Source organism: Aulonocara sp. 'chitande type north' Nkhata Bay, linkage group LG4 (genome assembly GCF_057382095.1).
Source record: "Aulonocara sp. 'chitande type north' Nkhata Bay isolate Kocher_YH1m ecotype deep benthic linkage group LG4, A_spYH_male_GT1.1, whole genome shotgun sequence".
Lineage (NCBI taxonomy): Eukaryota > Metazoa > Chordata > Actinopteri > Cichliformes > Cichlidae > Aulonocara > Aulonocara sp. 'chitande type north' Nkhata Bay.
Genome location: NC_141347.1, coordinates 14,054,589 through 14,073,196, shown reverse-complemented (window position 1 = coordinate 14,073,196; position 18,608 = coordinate 14,054,589). Strand labels below are relative to the sequence as shown.

Below are 18,608 nucleotides of genomic sequence, written 5' to 3'. Positions count from 1 at the left end.
TGTTTTTCTAATAGCCAATGTATCAAGCAAACTGAACTTTAGCAGCTTATGTGAATATCAATAATGTTCTTATGAAGAAAAACTCTCCACTCTCCATGACTCTCCATGAATCCAGTGCTTTCCCTCTGCAAGTGCAAGTCACATTTTTATAGCTAAATCAAATGAAACAATGAAGCTTATGGTATTTCACAAACTGATACCCGTTTCATTAGCAATTCTTTTATGCCCCTATTCCTTATTAATTACTTTTTAGCTTTATGTATTTTTAAAATCTTCTTATTTATTTTCCTTTGTTTTCCATGTGGAAAAATTTGAGTGACAGTTTTTCAGGTTCATCAAAACTATTTACATTACATGTAAGTTTGAAATAATTGTAGTGCAGAAAAAATTGATAAAAAGGAACTGATATGCTTGGAGGTATGCAGGATTTAAAAATCTCAAACTGGTTCTTGATTCAGAACAATTTTTTACATCTTACCCCTTTACCACTGCACAGGTGTTAATAACAGGCATAACCTCTACGTTCTTTGTAGACATGTTAACTAACAAGTATTATTATTATATATATTTAAAATGAAGGGAACAAACTTTGGAGCTGCAACAAGTTAAAGGCACTCCCATTTCCTCTGAAATGGTAAAGTCTGGCTGCGTTAGAGTTCAGATGAAAATAATACAGTTTACTTGCATATACAGTCTTTAGTCACCTAATTATTGTTTATAATATAATATAATATAATATAATATAATATAATATAATATAATATAATATAATATAATTTTTTGCCATAACTTTCTGGAGTCTGAAATACTGAAAAACGTCAAATCCCAGCAGCCAACGCGCCCCAGGATTGTTTTTGACCCTGCACGCGAACCTTACAAAGCGTCACGAGTTGCAGAAATGATCATGGGGAGTTGAGAGAGAATAATAGTTGTTAGGCAACGACGGCTGAAGTTAATGAAGCGAACTATTGACAGCTCGGCGTATTAGCGGGGAGCCACCATGGCTAACATCACCAAGAAAGTGTCGTGGTCCAGCCGGGGCGACGACTCCGGTTTGACCGGGGAGGGGACACCGTTACTCAACGGCTCTGAGATACCGAAACCTTCCAGACAGGTTAGCATGGTGGCTAATTTACCTTAACAGCTATTACCTCCGCTGCTTCCCAAAGAAGATGCTGTGTCATGTTTTATTAGCTATCCTAGGCTTATGTTGACTCATGTTTATAAATACTGCATGGGCTATGAATGCTTTTAATCATTTTAATGCACGGCCGCGCACACAGTTTTTACTGAGGTGTTGTTGATGTCTGGTGACTGTTACTCATATAGCAGCAACATGACTTGACCCAGAGTGCATTTGAGCATAAAGTCAAATGAATTGAGGATGGAAGTGTGCAAGAATTCACGAAGACGGCGAGTACACATCAAAACAAGAGAAAACCACCAAACATGCAGAGTGTGTTTTGGTTTGCAATTCTGGATGGTAAATGCAACCACAAGTTTTGTTTGTGACTGGGTTTAGAGGGCGAAAGTAATAGAATTAGGCCTATTCAAATTAAGTACATGATGCTCATAATTTGTTTCAGTCCTCCTGGAAAATAATCAGATTATTGCTAGTCATTCGCTGTTACTTCCATTATTTCCTAACCTGTTTGACGCTGGAAAACATCCTGGGACAAATTGGATTACCTGGGCTACAGGTAAACTGTAATGTGACTGCTTTGGGAAGTGTGATTATCCCAGCACGATCCAGTTACAAGACCTGCAGACGTCTGCCTGTCAGAGTAATACTGAAATATTCTGGAAAATCCAACTTCCTTTTTTACTGTTACCGTTTCTGCCTGTGTGGCATTAGCCAACATGAAAGTAGAGTCTCACGTTAATCCCCTTCCAAATATGCGCATCCAAAAATGGATGTTTTCTCATTTGCATCAGAAAATGTACAGGTATGGAAAAGAACATGCTTTTTGTGTGCATTTTCTGTTGTAGATTTTTTGTTTGTTTTGAAGTCGAATATTTCTTCAATAAAGGGAGCAATAGAGAGCTTCTTACTCTTAAAAATCTTACCCAACATGTATAATTTCATATGAGTCCAACATCAAAAGATGTCCAAAAATAGACTTTAGTCTCCAAGGAGAGGGGAGAAGACTCTTGTGTTAGTTTCTTAAATGGATACCAGCAGTTAACAATGTAACATATCATCCTGAAAAGTCCTACACATGGCCATACTCATATATTTATGTTGTTGTCTGTGATGTCTTTAGCTGTCCGGATCAGGCAGTGTATTTCGGATAGGCAGATTCAGCACGGTGGATTTGGAAGATGATATAACATCAGAAGAGGTAAAGTTTGAGCTCCCAACATCTCCGCTCTCTCTTTGTCTTTTTCTCTTCTATTTCCCTTTATTAGCAGTTCTTGTTTTAGCCTCTTAGACCACGATAATCTTTCCCAGCATTCCCCAGCAAATCACTGCAGTTGTGACTAATGCAATTCAGCCACATGCTCATATTTGTATCTGAGCTGCTTCCCTCTGAATGATTTGGGAAAACCTACACAGAAATTAGTCGCTCACCAGCCAGAATAGTCCAGTGATGCTTGACTCACTAGGGGCACGTGATTGGAAACTGTCTGCTGGTTTCCACTGTGAGGCACTGCAAATAGCAAATTGATCAAGTCCATGCATTTGAATATATGTTCATTACATTCATTCATTACATTTTACTTAACTACTTCTTTGCAGGCTTAGGATACTTAAACCAGGACAAGAAATCCTCATACATACACTCTGACACACAGGACCACATACTGATACTTGAGCCTCTGTTAGCACGACAGGATGTCCCATCTGTTCTGCTTCTTCACACAAACCATCTGATTCAGTTATGTTTTCATTGGCTGACTGGCTGGAATATGATTTCAGGCTTGTGATTTGCTTGAGTATGATAAACAAAATGTTATTTCCAGCTTGTTTGTGGCTCTGTGAAAGTAATTTCTTTACTTAGTTGCATGCTGCACAGATGGATGGCAAGCTAAAGCGTAAGTTATGGTGCTGCAAATGTGTCCGTCTGCCTACGTGTTTATATTTGGACAGGGAGAGGGGTTTTCACACATCGCAGATGTGCTCTTGTGTAGCCTCACAAGATCCTGTCGTCTCGCTGCGGGAAGCGGATGATGTATGCATTTGCTGAGTTTGATTAGCTAACAAGTGGGCTGGAATAGGGAAGGGAGTGACAGTGGAGGTCACTGAATATCCAAAAAAACCCCATCTGTGTAGGTTCTCAATCATCCAGGTTAGAGCATGGCGATATGACCAAAAATATTTATCTCGATATAGATTTGAAAATTTGCGATAACGATATAACTGACGATATAATTGACACTAGACAAGATACTTTACAACTCCACAACTTTATTTGTGCAAAAAAAAAAAAAAAATCAAGGTATTTTCAAATTAAACGAGCAGCTGTTTTTTATGTGCATTAAAGTTATATAAAAATTTAACAGTGCAAATGCAAATTCCTTGCTGAAAGTTTAACCAAAAGAATCAGAATCAGAATCAGAAAGGGTTTTATTGCCAAATGTTGAGCAGGTTTACAACATTAGGAAATTGCTGCGGTGCTTCAGTGCAAACATACTGTCATAAATTGCGCTTAAATAGACATGAAAAAATAAAAGTAAGAATAAGAATTAAAAGTGCTACGTAGAAAGATATATGCATGAGATATACATGAGATATATACATGAGAATAAGAATTAAAAGTGCTACGTAGAAAGATATATACATGAGTGCAGGTGGTGATCAGTGCCAAACATGGAATGATGCAGTGAACACAGCATAGGGTCATGTGTTAGTGGTGGGAACAGTCGTACGTTTATTGTTCATGTGTCCAACAGAAGAGGGGAAGAAACTGTTCTTATGGCGAGAGGTTCTGGTGCGAATGGACCGGAGCCTCCTGCCTGAGGGGAGCAGGTCAAACAGACTGTGTCCAGGGTGAGAAGGGTCAGCTGAGATCCGAGCTGCACGCCCCAGTGTCCTGGACGTGTACAGGTCCTGCAGAGATGGGAGTCTGCAGCCAATCACCTTCTCAGCAGAGCGCACAACACGCTGCAGTCTCTGTTTGTCCCTGATAGTAGCTCCAGCGTACCACACGGTGATGGAGGAGGTGAGGATGGACTCGATGATTGCAGTGTAGAATTGCATCATCGTCCGTGTTGGCAGGTTGAATTTCTTCAGCTGCCTCAGGAAGTACATCCTCTGCTGGGCTTTTTTGATGACGGAGGTGATGGTGGGCTCCCACTTCAGGTCCTGGGTGATGGTGGTACCCAGGAAGCGGAATGAGTCCACAGAGGTGATGGGGGTGTCAGTCAGGATGATGGGGGGGAGTGGGGCTGTGTGCTTCCTGAAGTCCACAATAATCTCCACTGTCTTCTGGGCATTCAGAACCAGGTTGTTGTGGCTGCACCAGGACACCAGACGTTCAACCTCCCTCCTGTAGGCGGACTCATTCCCGTCCGAGATGAGCCCAATAACGGTGGTGTCATCTGCAAACTTGATTAGCTTGACAGACTGGTGGGTGGAGGTGCAGCAGTTGGTGTACATGGAGAAGAGCAGAGGAGAAAGAACACAGCCCTGAGGGGAGCCGGTGCTGATGGTCCGGGAGTCCGAGACATTCTTTCCCAGCCTCACATGCTGCTTCCTGTCCGTCAGGAAGTCAGTGATCCACCGGCAGATGGGATCAGGCACATTCATCTGGGAAAGCTTGCCTCGGAGATGGTCTGGAAGGATGGTGTTGAAGGCAGAGCTGAAGTCCACAAACAGGATCCTGGCGTAGGTTCCTGGGGAGTCCAGATGCTGCAGGATGAAGTGTAGGGCCATGTTGATGGCGTCATCTACAGACCTGTTGGCTCTGTATGCAAACTGCAGGGGGTCCAGGAGGGGGGCCGTGAGGGTCTTGAGATGGGAGAGAACTAGGCGCTCAAATGACTTCATGACCACAGATGTCAGAGCCACAGGTCTGTAGTCATTTAGTCCAGTGATCCTAGGTTTCTTGGGGACAGGGATTATGGTAGAGGACTTGAAGCAGGCAGGCACATGACATGCCTGCAGTGAGGAGTTGAAAATGCCAGAAAACACTGGGGCCAGCTCGTTTGCACAGTGTCTGAGGGTGGCAGGAGACACACCGTCTGGGCCGGGAGCTTTTCGAGCATTCAGACTCTTAAACTGCTTCCTCACATCTGCTTCATGAATATGAAGAGTTGTGGTGGGAGGAGGTGGTGTGAAATCCTCTTTTGTGTGGGGTGAGGAGGGGGGTGTTGTATGTGAACAGTTTGAAGGTGGTGATGGCTTTATGGAGGGGGGAGAGGTGGGGGAATTAGTGTCCAAAGTGCCTCTATTGTTGGGGCCGTTGGAGGTGTGAAGGCTGCCTGACGGCATTTCCAAAGGCATTTCCAGTGGAAATTGGCCGACATATCCTCAGCATAACCGTGTATAATATCCACAAAACTTAAAAAGAGGTTATATACACACAATACTGTAATACTATGCTGAAGCGCAGTACGTATCACTCCGCGAGGCTCCTGCCTACGATAGCCGTAATGCTCCGACAATCCATCAAGCGGTGCGGGTTTGTAGCTTAGCAAAGTCGTACTAAAACATTTGACAGATTTTTGAGCGCCGTGTACATAAAATCATTTCGAGGTCAGTAAACACAACCAGAATTCATACATAAGGCACACGGGATTATAAGGGGCACTGTCGATTTTCAGAAAAATCGAAGAATTGATTTTAAGTGTGCCGTATTTTCCAAAAAACGCGGTAATAACGAAGGTCCGCTAGCATGCTCTACCAAAATTAGTGCTTTGTTGTGTATCTGATGGACGAAAGCTAAACCAGTTCATCACCACTGAAATTGCAGCATTTTTATAAAGCAATTCTGGTTCATCCGTTTCATTCAACAATCCGCTTTCGCCCTTCTCACTCTCTGTCGCCGGCACGCTTTTTCCGCCATGTGCATATGAAAACAAAGGCACTGCCATTGCGCGTTTTACAATTCATCAGCAATTCATCCACCAGGAATTTACTGTCATCTGTGATTCCTTGTATTGATGCTAAGATTATGATTGATGCTACAATTATTATTGTAGCTTCATTTCTAGAGAAGTACATGTGTGGTTATGGCGTAGGTTACACTGTAGTGTTTCAGAGGGGTTTGTGGTTACAGCTATGATGTAGACTTTCTGGAGAAACTGGCTGGGATTGAGTTGTTAAGAAAACTTTTGATTGTCAAACCTGTCCCCTAATTTTCTTCTGAGTAAGAAAAAATGCATCTGATGCTTGTGATTCATTGTTCCACTCCCTGCTGCTGTATGTAAAATGTTTTAATGGCAGTAAAATAGTTTCCAGCCACATAACTGAGGTCAGAGGTGATGCGTTAATGCTTTTTTTTCCTCGCCCCCTGCAGGACCCTATTAGGGGCCGACCGAAAGAGATCCCACACAACGAGAAGCTGCTGTCACTTAAATATGAGGTAAAACTGCTGTTAACCAATCAGAATCCTGTGTTTCTGATAAGTCTTGAATAAGCTGGATTACACTTGGTTACTTTGATGTTTTCACAAGAAGTGAAAATGTCCTTTTTTGCCATCTTAAGGAAGAAACTAAAGACTGAGCCAGCTATAAAGATGCAACTGTTTGTAATGTTCTTAAGCAAAGTGGAACTGTCAGTACTTCAGGAGATATGCTTTGTATTGTCTTTGAAATTTTGTATATACATCTAAAAAATGCACACAAAAATTGGTCAGATTTTTGGATGTCAGTTTCTTTAAATAGATTATACAATTGAACCTAGCAGGAAGAGCTTTTGTGTGGGTGTTGTTTTTTTTTACAGATGTATTTGATTAAATGAAATTTATTCATCTGTCTGTTTCATTGTAGAGTCTGGATTATGACAACATTGAAAACCAGCTCTTTCTTGAAGAGGAGAGAAGAATGAGTCCCATGGTGAGTGGTGCAGGAATCTTTTGCAGAAATGGTAGTTTGCCTGGGCTCTGTATGAACTCCATTATTTTCTTTCTGTCTCGAGTCTTGTGTCTGGCTGCTTTATCCTGCATCACTTCTTGTCTTCTCATCTTGTGTTTTTAGGGTTTCCGCTGTCTGGAGATCAGTCGTTGGGTAATCTGCGGTCTGATTGGCATTCTAACGGGTCTCATCGCCTGTTTTATAGACATTATGGTGGAGAAACTGGCTGGGTACAAATATCAAGTTATTAAAGAGAGTATCCTTTAGACGTGTACAGCTTTTTAGTCCTATTTTTTAGTACCACGTAAATATGCAAGGCTTAAGGAACTTTAATTTTTCTCCAAATCACTCAAGTGATTTCAGGAAAAAAAGGACACTTCCTTGACTCTGAGCCTTCACAGACATTGAAAAGTTTACAGAGGTGGGTGGGCTGTCTATTTCTCTCATCCTCTGGGCCGTTCTCAACTGTGCCTTCGTCCTGGTGGGGGGCATCATGGTTGCGTTTTTTGAGGTAAGACAGAAAGCAAAAATATTCTTGACCTTTTCTGATTAGCCTAAATTTTGAATTGGAACCACTTCTTCCCCATTTGTGTGGTTTAATAATAACATTCCTCAAGTGCAAGAATGGGTTTTGGAGAAGTGTGACATAAAAGCTTTTGCTTTTTTTCCCCTTTTTTGTTGCTCTATTACATATTCCTTAGCTACAAACTATTCAAATCGTTGTGGAAGTGAAGATTTTTGGTTAGTAATAGCACGTCTGTCAATGTCTGAGTCCTTCTTTGAAATACTGATAATTTAAGCTAAATGTGTTTCTGTTTTTGTGACAGTGCGGTTTACTAGCATGTGATGAGGCACTGTGTGTACCACGAGTCTTCACATGTATCTTTTCCTGTTCTTTCTCTTGTAGCCAATAGCAGCTGGAAGTGGTATTCCTCAGATAAAATGTTACCTAAATGGAGTCAAGATTCCCAGGGTGGTACGGCTCAAGGTACGGCCACGTAAAATACCAGTAACTTAGAATAATGGCTACACTAGATCCACCTTTACATCTTTATGTCCCGTTGTTCTTTGTAGACGCTGGTGGTGAAAGTGATTGGCGTTATATGTTCAGTAGCTGGCGGTCTTGCTGTTGGAAAGGTAAACTATATTAAAATCCTTCATCTTTTTGTAAACATACACTCAAACTGTGTTCTAAACACATTTGAAACACATTTTTAAAAAAGCTTTTAAAGCTGTCCTCTTGTTTGCCCACGATCGTCAGGAAGGTCCCATGATTCACTCTGGTGGTGTTGTAGCTGCGGGAGTCTCACAGGGCAGAAGCACCTCCTTAAAACGGGACTTCAAGGTAAGCGTGTGTTGAGATCCTGAACACTAACATGCTTGTGGGTCACAGTATATATTTAGTGTGTCACATCGATTGACATTGTGACAAACTCCATATATCATAATATACTAAGTTTGTGTGTGTTTGACAATAGGAGTGGTTAATAATATGAAATATATGTGTGTTTGTGTAGATGTTTGAATACTTCCGGAGAGACACAGAAAAGAGGGACTTTGTTTCTGCTGGAGCTGCTGCTGGAGTTTCTGCTGCTTTTGGGGCACCAGTTGGTAAAAACACATAATCTGCTTTTGCTGTGTGTGAAGTTTAGCTGCTTTAAGCTCTACAACAGTATGATTATATATGCCCACACTAAAAGCAAACAAAAAATAATAGTTTGCATAATAAGATCTTTAGAAGTCTTAAATTTGATGCACTGGGATCTACAGAAACCCTCTGACATACTCTTATTAGTCTGTTGATAACTGCCTGCTGTGATTATAAAGCTGCCTTGTGCATGTTGATCAGGTTATCGTGTGAAGAGTGCTGCTGTGATCACGCTTGCTAACTCTGGATTAGTTTAAGGGTGTTATCACACCTGTAGTTTGTTTACTCTGGTCCGAATCAGCTGAGTAAAAATTTGTAGATTAACCCTGTGGTTTGGTTTGTTTTCACACAGAAAAATCCAAGTGAACTGAAATGTGTCACTGGAAACCACATGAGAATGTTCAGTCCACTCATTTGCCAGATGTGTTAATAAAATAATAATAGGGTTAATAAAAATTAAATACAAGAAGAAGGTGCTGTGTGAGAAAACCAGTAATTTATGTTTACTTAACAGCTAGCTGTTAACCCGTACAGACGTTTGCACATCTATAGCACCTTCTTGTGTTGAGAATACAAAGCACACAGGGCAACGGGACATTTTTAAGCTCAAACTTTAACATACACCTGGTAGTTGGCTTGGATCATGTTCACACCATAAACAAACTGACACTACCTCCTCCGAAGGGTCTCTGTGTGGTTGTTTTGGTCTGCACACAAGTGTGTTTTGTCACTTCTCCAAGTCACTTTTTCAGTCTGAAGGAAAAAACAAACAAAATGAATATATAAAAATGTAATGCTATTCTGGTTTCTAAACTCTCTTTCTGTGGTCGACAGGCGGAGTTTTGTTCTCTCTAGAGGAGGGAGCTTCTTTCTGGAACCAGATGCTCACATGGAGGATAGTAAGTCATGAAATGAGCATTAACCCCTATTAGTGAGCACAATATGTTGAATCAACAGCATTTCATCCAGAAGTCTAATAAATTGAACTGAATATCTTTACTGTCATTGTCGCTTAAACAACAAAATTAAAAAGTTGGCTAAAAGATTGATTAAAACACAAGTGGATAAGTTTTAGTATTTCCTACATCTCCTAAATGCTTGCTCTCCTCCTCTGCAGTTCTTTGCCTCCATGATCTCCACCTTCACACTGAACTTCTTCCTCAGTATCTATCATGGCAAACCAGGAGACCTTTCCAATCCAGGTCTCATTAACTTTGGACGCTTTGAAAGTGATGTAAGAGACTTACATTAAACATAAACAGTGTGCTTTTTGAGGTTAATTAATTTTTGTGGTCAATGTAAAAGCACCGACTTTTGTCTCTTTTCAGAGTGTGGCCTATTACTACTACGAGATTCCTTTGTTCATGTGTATGGGAGCTTTAGGTAAAGTTTTTTTGTTTTGTTTTTAATTTCTACAAATATGCACAATTCTTCATGTGGTCCATTTTGGTATACACTATCAGCTACAACCTAAAACCAATGATGCCTAGAGGTGGCATTTCCTGCCACTAATCTTCCCTAGAAGCACAGTGCCCCCCAACACATAACATGAGCTGCTCGGGAATAGTTCACTGCATAATCAGAGACCCCAAACACTGAATAGGAATGAGAATCATCGTCTAATTCTTTGCCAGTTCCGCATCAACTCATCAGTCACACTCATTTGCATCCAACCTTTCCAGTTTCTTTGATCAATATTTTTCTTTTCTTCTTATTTTCCTGAGAGTTGCATATTGCAAATCGATCATCAGTCCTGCACCCAGTGGGTGTCACTTCTAAATGTTTCTCAGACTGATGACAATACCACTGTTCTATTTCACTTACACTATCGCTCCTGTTTATTCATTTCATTAATTTGTTTCCGTTCCTGTCCTGTGCAGGTGGGTTGTTGGGAGCGCTCTTTAATTCACTCAACTACTGGCTGACTATCTTCAGGATCAGGTAAAGTTTAGATAGGACTCAAGCAAATGCAAACCAAACTGTCATTAACTCAGAAAGGAAATATTTCAGCAAAGGTTGTGAATAAAGAAGAGCATGTGTGTGCATTGTGCCAACAAAAACATCACATGGAGAGCTTGAAAATGTTGTTGGTTGACACAGACTGGGTGGGGTGCGAGATGAGGTTTTTTAAGAGAAGACTTAAAATGGATTCTCGGAAGTTTGTGATTGACATGTGTAAAAATAGCCTCAGTATAAGAACAGGTACGATCACCGGGAGGCTGACTAATGTGGGAGACGACTCGTACTGAGAAGTGTTCCTGGCTTCCTGCTCTGGAGCTGGCTGATATAAATGTACTCAGATCTTAATATAATACACACTGTGTGTAGTTTGCTAATGCTTATTCATTCTCAATCATAATCAAAACATTAAATCCAACTGTCATGACACCAGATTTTTAATAAATGAGTGTCAGTTTATTTACAATATTAATTGACAGGAAATGGGGAAACAGGTGGTCTGAGGATTTGATTTCATATCTGCAATTTTTATACTCTTTCCACGGTGGGAAGTCTGTATTAAGAGAAAGGGAGAGAGGAGGCATGCCCGATTTGGTCACGTCAGTCACACGGCTCTGTCTGTAAGCGCAGAAACCCGACTTACCTGCTGTTCCTTCTGTGTGCGAGAGTAACCAGTAAGACGAGAGATGACTTGTGGTGAGGAGCTAAAACTGCTTAATGGCTTGTTTCGAGGCTGTGAGTGCACTGAGGTGCTGCACAGGCCCAGTATAAGATAAATGAGGAAAATTTTGATATGCAACTCTTAACCCTCCAAATAAGCCTAATGGATCCTTTTAAAAAAACAACCAAAAAAAGAAAGACTTAATTGAAGCAGTCTGAAAACAAAACAAAGTTTATCTTTAATATTTCTTTAAAGATAAACTTGAAAATAAAATATTTGCCTGGCTGGACGGTCTTGTTTCTAAAAATAACTCCTCTGGTCTGAGTCTAAGGAAGTCTGTATTTCTGTCACATTTCTGAGCAGTAATTACACTCGACATTTCCAGTCACATGGCCTGAAGAGACACAAAGTCAAAGAAGCTTTGTTTCCCTCTCACCTGTTTTTATTGGACTAAGAGCTGCTTTTTTTATTTGGGAAAGTCCAAACTGAGAGATCAGCAATGTGTCAGCATTTTAGCGCAGAGCAGATTAGGGCGTGGCGTTGTACATGAAAATGTCTAAATTTAATGTGTCTGTGTGTTAGGTATGTGCATCGCCCATGTTTGCAAGTGATGGAGGCCTTGTTGGTGGCTGCTGTGACCGCAGCAGTGTCATTCACCATGATTTATTTTTCCAACGACTGTCAGCCTCTGGGGCCCGAGCGCAATGAGGAGTACTCACTGCAGGTACACCCACATTCGTTTCCACTTGACTGAAAACACTCTCTCGCTGCTTTTTTCGATTTAGATGATGATGCATAATAACGCTAAATATGGGTCACAGTGTTACAGCAGAGCCGGGCAGGATTAGTTTTAAGATGGACGGGGAGATGGTGAAATGTGTGACAAAGCAAATTAAGACCAGCACGTGCAGATTTGTAGAGGACCCTGCTCATAATGATCCTTGGCACTTCCTACTTTTTAACCTCAGTAAAGTTTCATTTCAATAAAGTTTACCAGCATGGCGTAAAAACGGTACTTTAAAGGGATCTAAGGGGATGCAGGATGTTTCTCTCATAGAGTGCAACATTTTAAGAATTTATGTATTACCATGAAAATTGGTTGAGACATTCAGATGTCTCTTTTATATTCAATCATTCCCATGTTTGCTGCTAATTAGAAAACAGAATGTCCGGGAACAGTTTTGGTTCAGTGCACTGTGACTGAGACTAGCTGTAGATTAGAAGCTCAGATGATGGAAGCAATACCAGATTTAAATGTTATAATAGTTTATGCTTTTATAGATTTTTTTTTTTTCACTTCTGATTGGGTAGCAAAATTGTGACATCATGTTTGTATTTAGGCACTGTGGGCATCCGATTCCTAATAAAATCAGACGTGATAAGCAGTTTTTCTGTTTCTGTCTTAAGCCCTTCATTTTGTGGCTCTTGAGTATTTTGTGCCATGCATCATTTTTCTGTCTCTGTTTAGTTGTTTTGTGCAGATGGCGAGTATAATTCCATGGCTACAGCATTTTTTAACACTCCTGAGAGAAGCGTTCGTAGTCTCTTCCACTATCAGCCGGGTAAGATGGTGCACTATTGTAGTGACTTTGTTTAAACCATTATACTCTCACTAATTACTTTCTTTGTTTGTGTTTTAAAGGAAGTTACAACCCTATGACACTGGGTTTGTTTACTCTGACCTATTTCTTCCTGGCGTGTTGGACATACGGCCTGGCAGTGTCTGCTGGTGTCTTCATCCCGTCTCTTCTAATAGGAGCAGCTTGGGGGAGGCTGTGTGGGATACTGCTTGCCTCTTTCACTCCCACTAGCCCGGTTGGTGCTCCTCACAGTGACATTTGTTTTAGTTCCCATTTTGAAAACTAGCTAAATTTAATGGAGCTGACCCAACAAGTTAACATGACCGGTATCATGGACAGTATTAGCAAAGCAGTGGAAGAAAATAGTCTTTATTTAAAAAAAAAAAAGAGAACTTTTAATTACTTCACAAACCTTCCTACTAAACTTGCTAGCATTATTGTGTTATTAAAAATATGGGATAGGGAAATAGGTGTTATCTGAAACATGTTAAATGCATATTTTTATTAATTTGTCTAGATTATTGTTACATTAAGCTAATATGCCAATTAACATGTGTTAAAGACTTTGCTCCATGTATTTTCATAGATTTGGGCTGATCCTGGTAAATATGCTTTGATTGGAGCTGCAGCACAGTTAGGTGAGTAACTGTCACTTTAAAAAAAAATTTTTTGTAATTTTATGTATATTGTTGTAAATATTTAAATTTGTTCTACAATGTGCTGCATACTTCCTCCTCTCTGCAGGTGGCATTGTAAGAATGACTCTCAGTTTGACTGTCATCATGGTGGAGGCAACTGGAAACGTCACATACGGCCTTCCCATAATGCTCGTTCTCATGATTGCCAAAATAGTGGGAGACTACTTTCAGGAGGTGAGTGAAGTCACAGACACAACCTACTCCTCACTCCACACTGCTGAAGTTAGTCCAGTGTAGGGTGATCAGATCCCAGCATAATAAATGCTACTGTATTTTATCTGAATGCAAGTGCTTAGTAAATGCATTTAGCGTAAATTTCAATTTCATTTAATACATTAGTCTTTTGTAAACCTATATTTTCCTTTTCTGTTGAGAGGAGATAAAAAATAAAGCTTTTGTTTGTCTGACAGCAGACACTTTGTCCTAACCTGCTGGAATAATTGGAGATTTATCTGAACGTCACGACCACGCCTCAGACACTTACCTTCTGGTTCCATACCTATACATTGGCTTCCTGCACTGTAGGCTTTTTGTTCTCATTTTCGTGCCCAACCCTCCCCCCGCTTTTCTCAGTTCTTACACGACTCATTTGTACCCGGGGGTTTGGTCGGCCTGGAAGTCCTCACTGAGGCCTTCCACAAAACCTCAGTCTCAGGCTTAGAGAGTAGAATCCAACCACTGTAACCTTTCAAGAAACCTTGCGGATTGAATTGAGGATGTTGTCCTTGCTGGTGAAATTGCAGTTGGATCTACTGTGTACAGTTTATGATAGGAAAGTAAGGCACAGACAGCATCTCTAACCACTCTTATTTTCCTGCTTTAGGGTTTATACGACATTCACATCAAGTTGCAGAGTGTTCCCTTCCTGCACTGGGAGGCTCCTGCCACCTCCCACTGGCTGACTGCCAGGTAGGATGGATGGATGAACTTGTGTTTGTTTTTCTCACTGTTTCTTTTATTTTATAATCAGTACTTACACTCTTGTTGTTTACCTTCTTATCACCATTGTCCTCCTCGCTGTCCAGAGAGGTGATGAGTTCTCCAGTCACCTGCTTCAACAGGATAGAGAAGGTGGGAACAATCGTGGACGTCCTTAGCAACACATCAACAAATCACAATGGCTTCCCTGTTGTCGTGCAGGTTTTGGATAGTGATGAGGTAACTGTTTGAATGTTTGTTTGTTTTTCTGTTGAAAGTTTGTGTTTGAGGTGTTAAAGGGTTGCTCGCTGCTAAGTAGTTGGTTTTGTTTCTTAACAAAAGGTCGTGTTAAGGTGTTTGTAGTCAAATCCGTGGAAAGCGTTGTTTTTGTGTCTCTTTGTGTCAATTTTTGGCACCACTTTAGCAAAGTACATAAGCTACTTTAAGAGCAGATTGGAGTTGACGCAGGAGAAAAATGTGAGACATGTTGCCCTGCAGTGTAAGAGATTATTAACACCTTCCTCTTCACTCAGCCAGCAAAACTCTGCGGTCTCATCCTGCGCTCTCAGCTGATTGTTCTTCTCAAACACAAGGTAACAGCTGATCTGAGATCTGATACGAGAGCCTGTAAAACCTGATTGCAGTTAGGCCAGTTTGCACCATCTTCTTTCCTGCCAGGTGTTTGTGGAGTTGGCCCGGTCCCGGCTGTCTCAGAGGAAGCTCCAGCTGAAAGACTTCAGGGACGCCTACCCCCGCTTTCCCCCAATCCAAAGCATCCATGTCTCCCAGGACGAGAGAGAATGCATGATGGACCTCACTGAGTTTATGAATCCAACACCTTACACTGTACCACAGGTAACAGATGCAGTAACTGCAGTTGTGCAAGCACCAACAAATTTGATTAGACTTGTAAGTTGAGACTGCTGCTGCAAAATGTTAAATTTGTGGGTTTACAGTTTTCTTTTCATTCTTTCATTAAAATGCTTTTCAGGATGGTTTTTGATGTTTTGTTTGAATGAAGTCAAACTAGGGCTGCTCGATTATGGCAAAAATGATCATCACGATTATTTTCACTGAAATTGAGATCTCGATTATTTGACGATATTTATTTAACAATAACAATGTATTGAATAATGGCTTTAAAGATTGTCAAAACAAATAATATAAAATAGTGTGCAAATACTGATAACGGTGCAAATGTTTGCAATATAAAAAATAAATGAAAAATGTAAACATCTATGTTTAGTGAACTTCAAAATACTGCATAATATTTATGCATACAAATAACCAAACATCAAGGCAAGCTGTGTAGCCACACAATGCACAATTGTATCAAACTGACACTGAGGTATGTCAACTAAAGTTGCTGCTTGAACACAAATAAAATAAAACATTGAAAGTACAATACAACTTTATTTGTATAGCACATTTAAAAGACCAGTGGTACACCAAAGTGCTTTACAATAAAAACAGGAAAATTAAGACAATAAATAAAAGACTATTAACAAAGTACCACATATGTCATTAGGTTAAGGGCACTAATTATACAACAATAAAAGGGAATATAAGAACAAAGTTACTAAGAACAGATATAGCTAAAAGATAAAGTACATAAATAAGAAATTGAACCAAATTTAAAATAGGGACACTAACTTACTAAAAGTAGTAACTTTTATAAGAAATAAATAAAAACTAGTAGTCCCATACAATCTCAAAACGGCTCAACAAAACATGGTTCCTGCAACCTCTCAAAGGTTTTTAGCCAAAAACGCCAGCTTATTGACATGATCAGGCTTCAGGGATGCACGCAGGCACTTGACAACATTTCCACCAGTGCTGAAGACTATTTCTGATTAGGCACTTGTGGCTGGGATGCAAAAATAACTTCTCCTCTCCAAATAACTTCTGCTTAGCTTTCCGAGCTTCCCTCGGGTCCTCTTAATTGTTGCGACGCGTGTTCGAAACGAGAGGTGCGCTCGATTTGCCACACGGAGCAGCGCGAGAGTAAAGCACGAGGGAGGTGCTAATAATCGGCTCAGTCATTTTTAATGATCGTTGAAAGCCCAGATCGTAATTTCGATTAAAATTCGATTAATTGAGCAGCCCTGAGTCAAACTTTAACAAATCGTTCTGTCTGCAGGATACATCACTCCCCCGTGTGTTTAAGCTGTTCAGAGCCCTGGGACTGAGACACCTGGTGGTGGCAGATGATGTGAACAGGGTAAGACGGTGTGTTTATGTTTCAGTGTAAAGGATTTTTGTTTGGTTGTATTTCCCCACATACTTCACATTTATTTTGCCATGATGATTGTCCTGATTAGTTTTTTTTTTTTTTTCTTTGGTTTGTCACCTCCTGCAGGTGATTGGACTGGTGACAAGGAAGGACTTGGCCAGATATCATCTGGGCAAACATGGGCTGGAGGAGCTGCAGCTTGCCCAGACATAGTGTGCCCACATACACACACCCATAGACTGACCACATGTTGCCTCAGAAGCTGTTGACCATCCGTTTGGCAGCCCAGAAGGACGCCTTCAAGGGCCAAAGATCTCTTTTTTGAATAATTCTAAAAAACATCCACCCCTCTGTTAACGCTGAGTGACGGCATTTTCTTCTAAAGGATTCAAATTAATAGTTTTTCCAGGATAATTCCAGGAACTGTATTTTATTTAATAATTCACCAGATTTTTGCGCTGAGGCAACAAATGATGCTTGACTTTCTTGTCTTTTATTCTTAATCGTTTTGGTTGTTTAGTTGTTTTTCACACACTTTTACAGAGTTTTACACACACACACACACACACACACACACACACACACACACACACACACACACACACACACACACACACACACGCACGTCAATGGCCCCAAATAAAGTTGGACTGGATCAGTTAGAATGAAAATCAATTTGCTTATATTCTAAACAAATCTGTTTAATTTTTGTTAACTTGGAAAATATTTTGCATTGTTAGCCACAGCATTTAAACCAGTGACGGATGAAGTGAATCACTCATCTCAGCAGCGTTGTGCTGGGAAACACTGTTGCAGACTGAGCATGCTCCCTCATTGTAACAGACTACATGGAAAAAATACTCATGAGCAGCATGATAAATAACCCGAGGTGTTGACCCAGCCTCCAAACTTCCAAGTTTTTAATCCAGTCAAGGATCCGTGGAACCCATCGGATCACCCCTGAGAACCCACTCCCCAACCATCAGCTCCCAAAGGATTTTCTTAGTGCATTTCTACTGTTGTTAGTCCCATTCTGCCTCCCTACTTTCATAAACTGTTAAATGTTAGTTCCTTCATGAGGTTGTGTAGCTGGATGCTGTGGAAATGCAGGTGTACAGGATGGTAACTTGCTTCAGATTGTGTGCTTCAGATTTTATATTCCTGCGGCTGCGCTACAGGATACTTTGAAGTGTTTTGCTTAGAAAATCTGATTGTGAGTTGTCGTGTTCAAGAGCTGGTTTAAAGCACAGCTACCGACCACTGAAGGTTTGCAATGATATCTGTGTTTGTGTAGTTTTGCACTGAAAGACTGCTGTTATTTATTGTACTACTTAGATTGGTACTCAAAGGTACTTTTTCCACCTCTGAAGGTTTGCACTTTGACCTGCTACTGAAGACTTCCCACGAGTGTCCCTATTGGAGCTCTGTATGAATGTAAACAATAGTGTGCCACATATCTTCTTTGCTACCCTGACAACACATTTTTCTTATTGATTGTAATCGTGTCTGTTTGTATTTCTAACACTTCAGTCAGCAGTGTTGTCGATTTCTTTGGGCTTTTATTGTTTTTACCCTTCCAGATGTAAACATGCAAATGTTGCTCTATTTTATGGATAAACCTTTTTGTGAATGAATAAAGTTTTAACTATTATCATACAACTCTTTTGTACATTTAAGAATGAGTCCAGGCACTTTTCTTTTCAAGCTCCATAGACCGGTGGTTTTCAACTACTGTGCCATAGTAGTATACCAGTGTGCCATCGCAAATTATTTCACTTCAATTAATTGGCCCAAAAGATACAATTTAATAATTACTGCCAATAATCATTGTTGGGCATCTGTGCTTTCACTGCAGTGACTTGTAGTAATTACCACCCACCTGACATGAACGAGT

At 40.5% G+C, this 18,608-nt stretch overlaps 1 protein-coding gene across 1 annotated transcript; it reads left to right on the top strand.

Annotated features, from left to right (window-relative positions):
* Positions 1-852: 852 nt before the first annotated feature.
* clcn7 (Cl-/H+ antiporter 7) lies at positions 853-18,365 on the top strand. Its single transcript, XM_086288626.1, has 25 exons — positions 853-1,114; positions 2,265-2,342; positions 6,462-6,527; positions 6,934-6,999; positions 7,141-7,273; positions 7,419-7,528; positions 7,925-8,005; positions 8,092-8,154; positions 8,279-8,362; positions 8,535-8,628; positions 9,500-9,564; positions 9,783-9,899; positions 9,994-10,048; positions 10,546-10,606; positions 11,868-12,009; positions 12,754-12,847; positions 12,928-13,100; positions 13,452-13,503; positions 13,610-13,737; positions 14,387-14,472; positions 14,589-14,721; positions 15,015-15,074; positions 15,160-15,336; positions 16,622-16,702; positions 16,841-18,365. The coding sequence occupies exons 1-25, from the start codon at positions 1,001-1,003 to the stop codon at positions 16,925-16,927; spliced, it is 2,400 nt and encodes a 799-aa protein (XP_086144752.1). The 5' UTR covers positions 853-1,000; the 3' UTR covers positions 16,928-18,365.
* Positions 18,366-18,608: the final 243 nt, after the last annotated feature.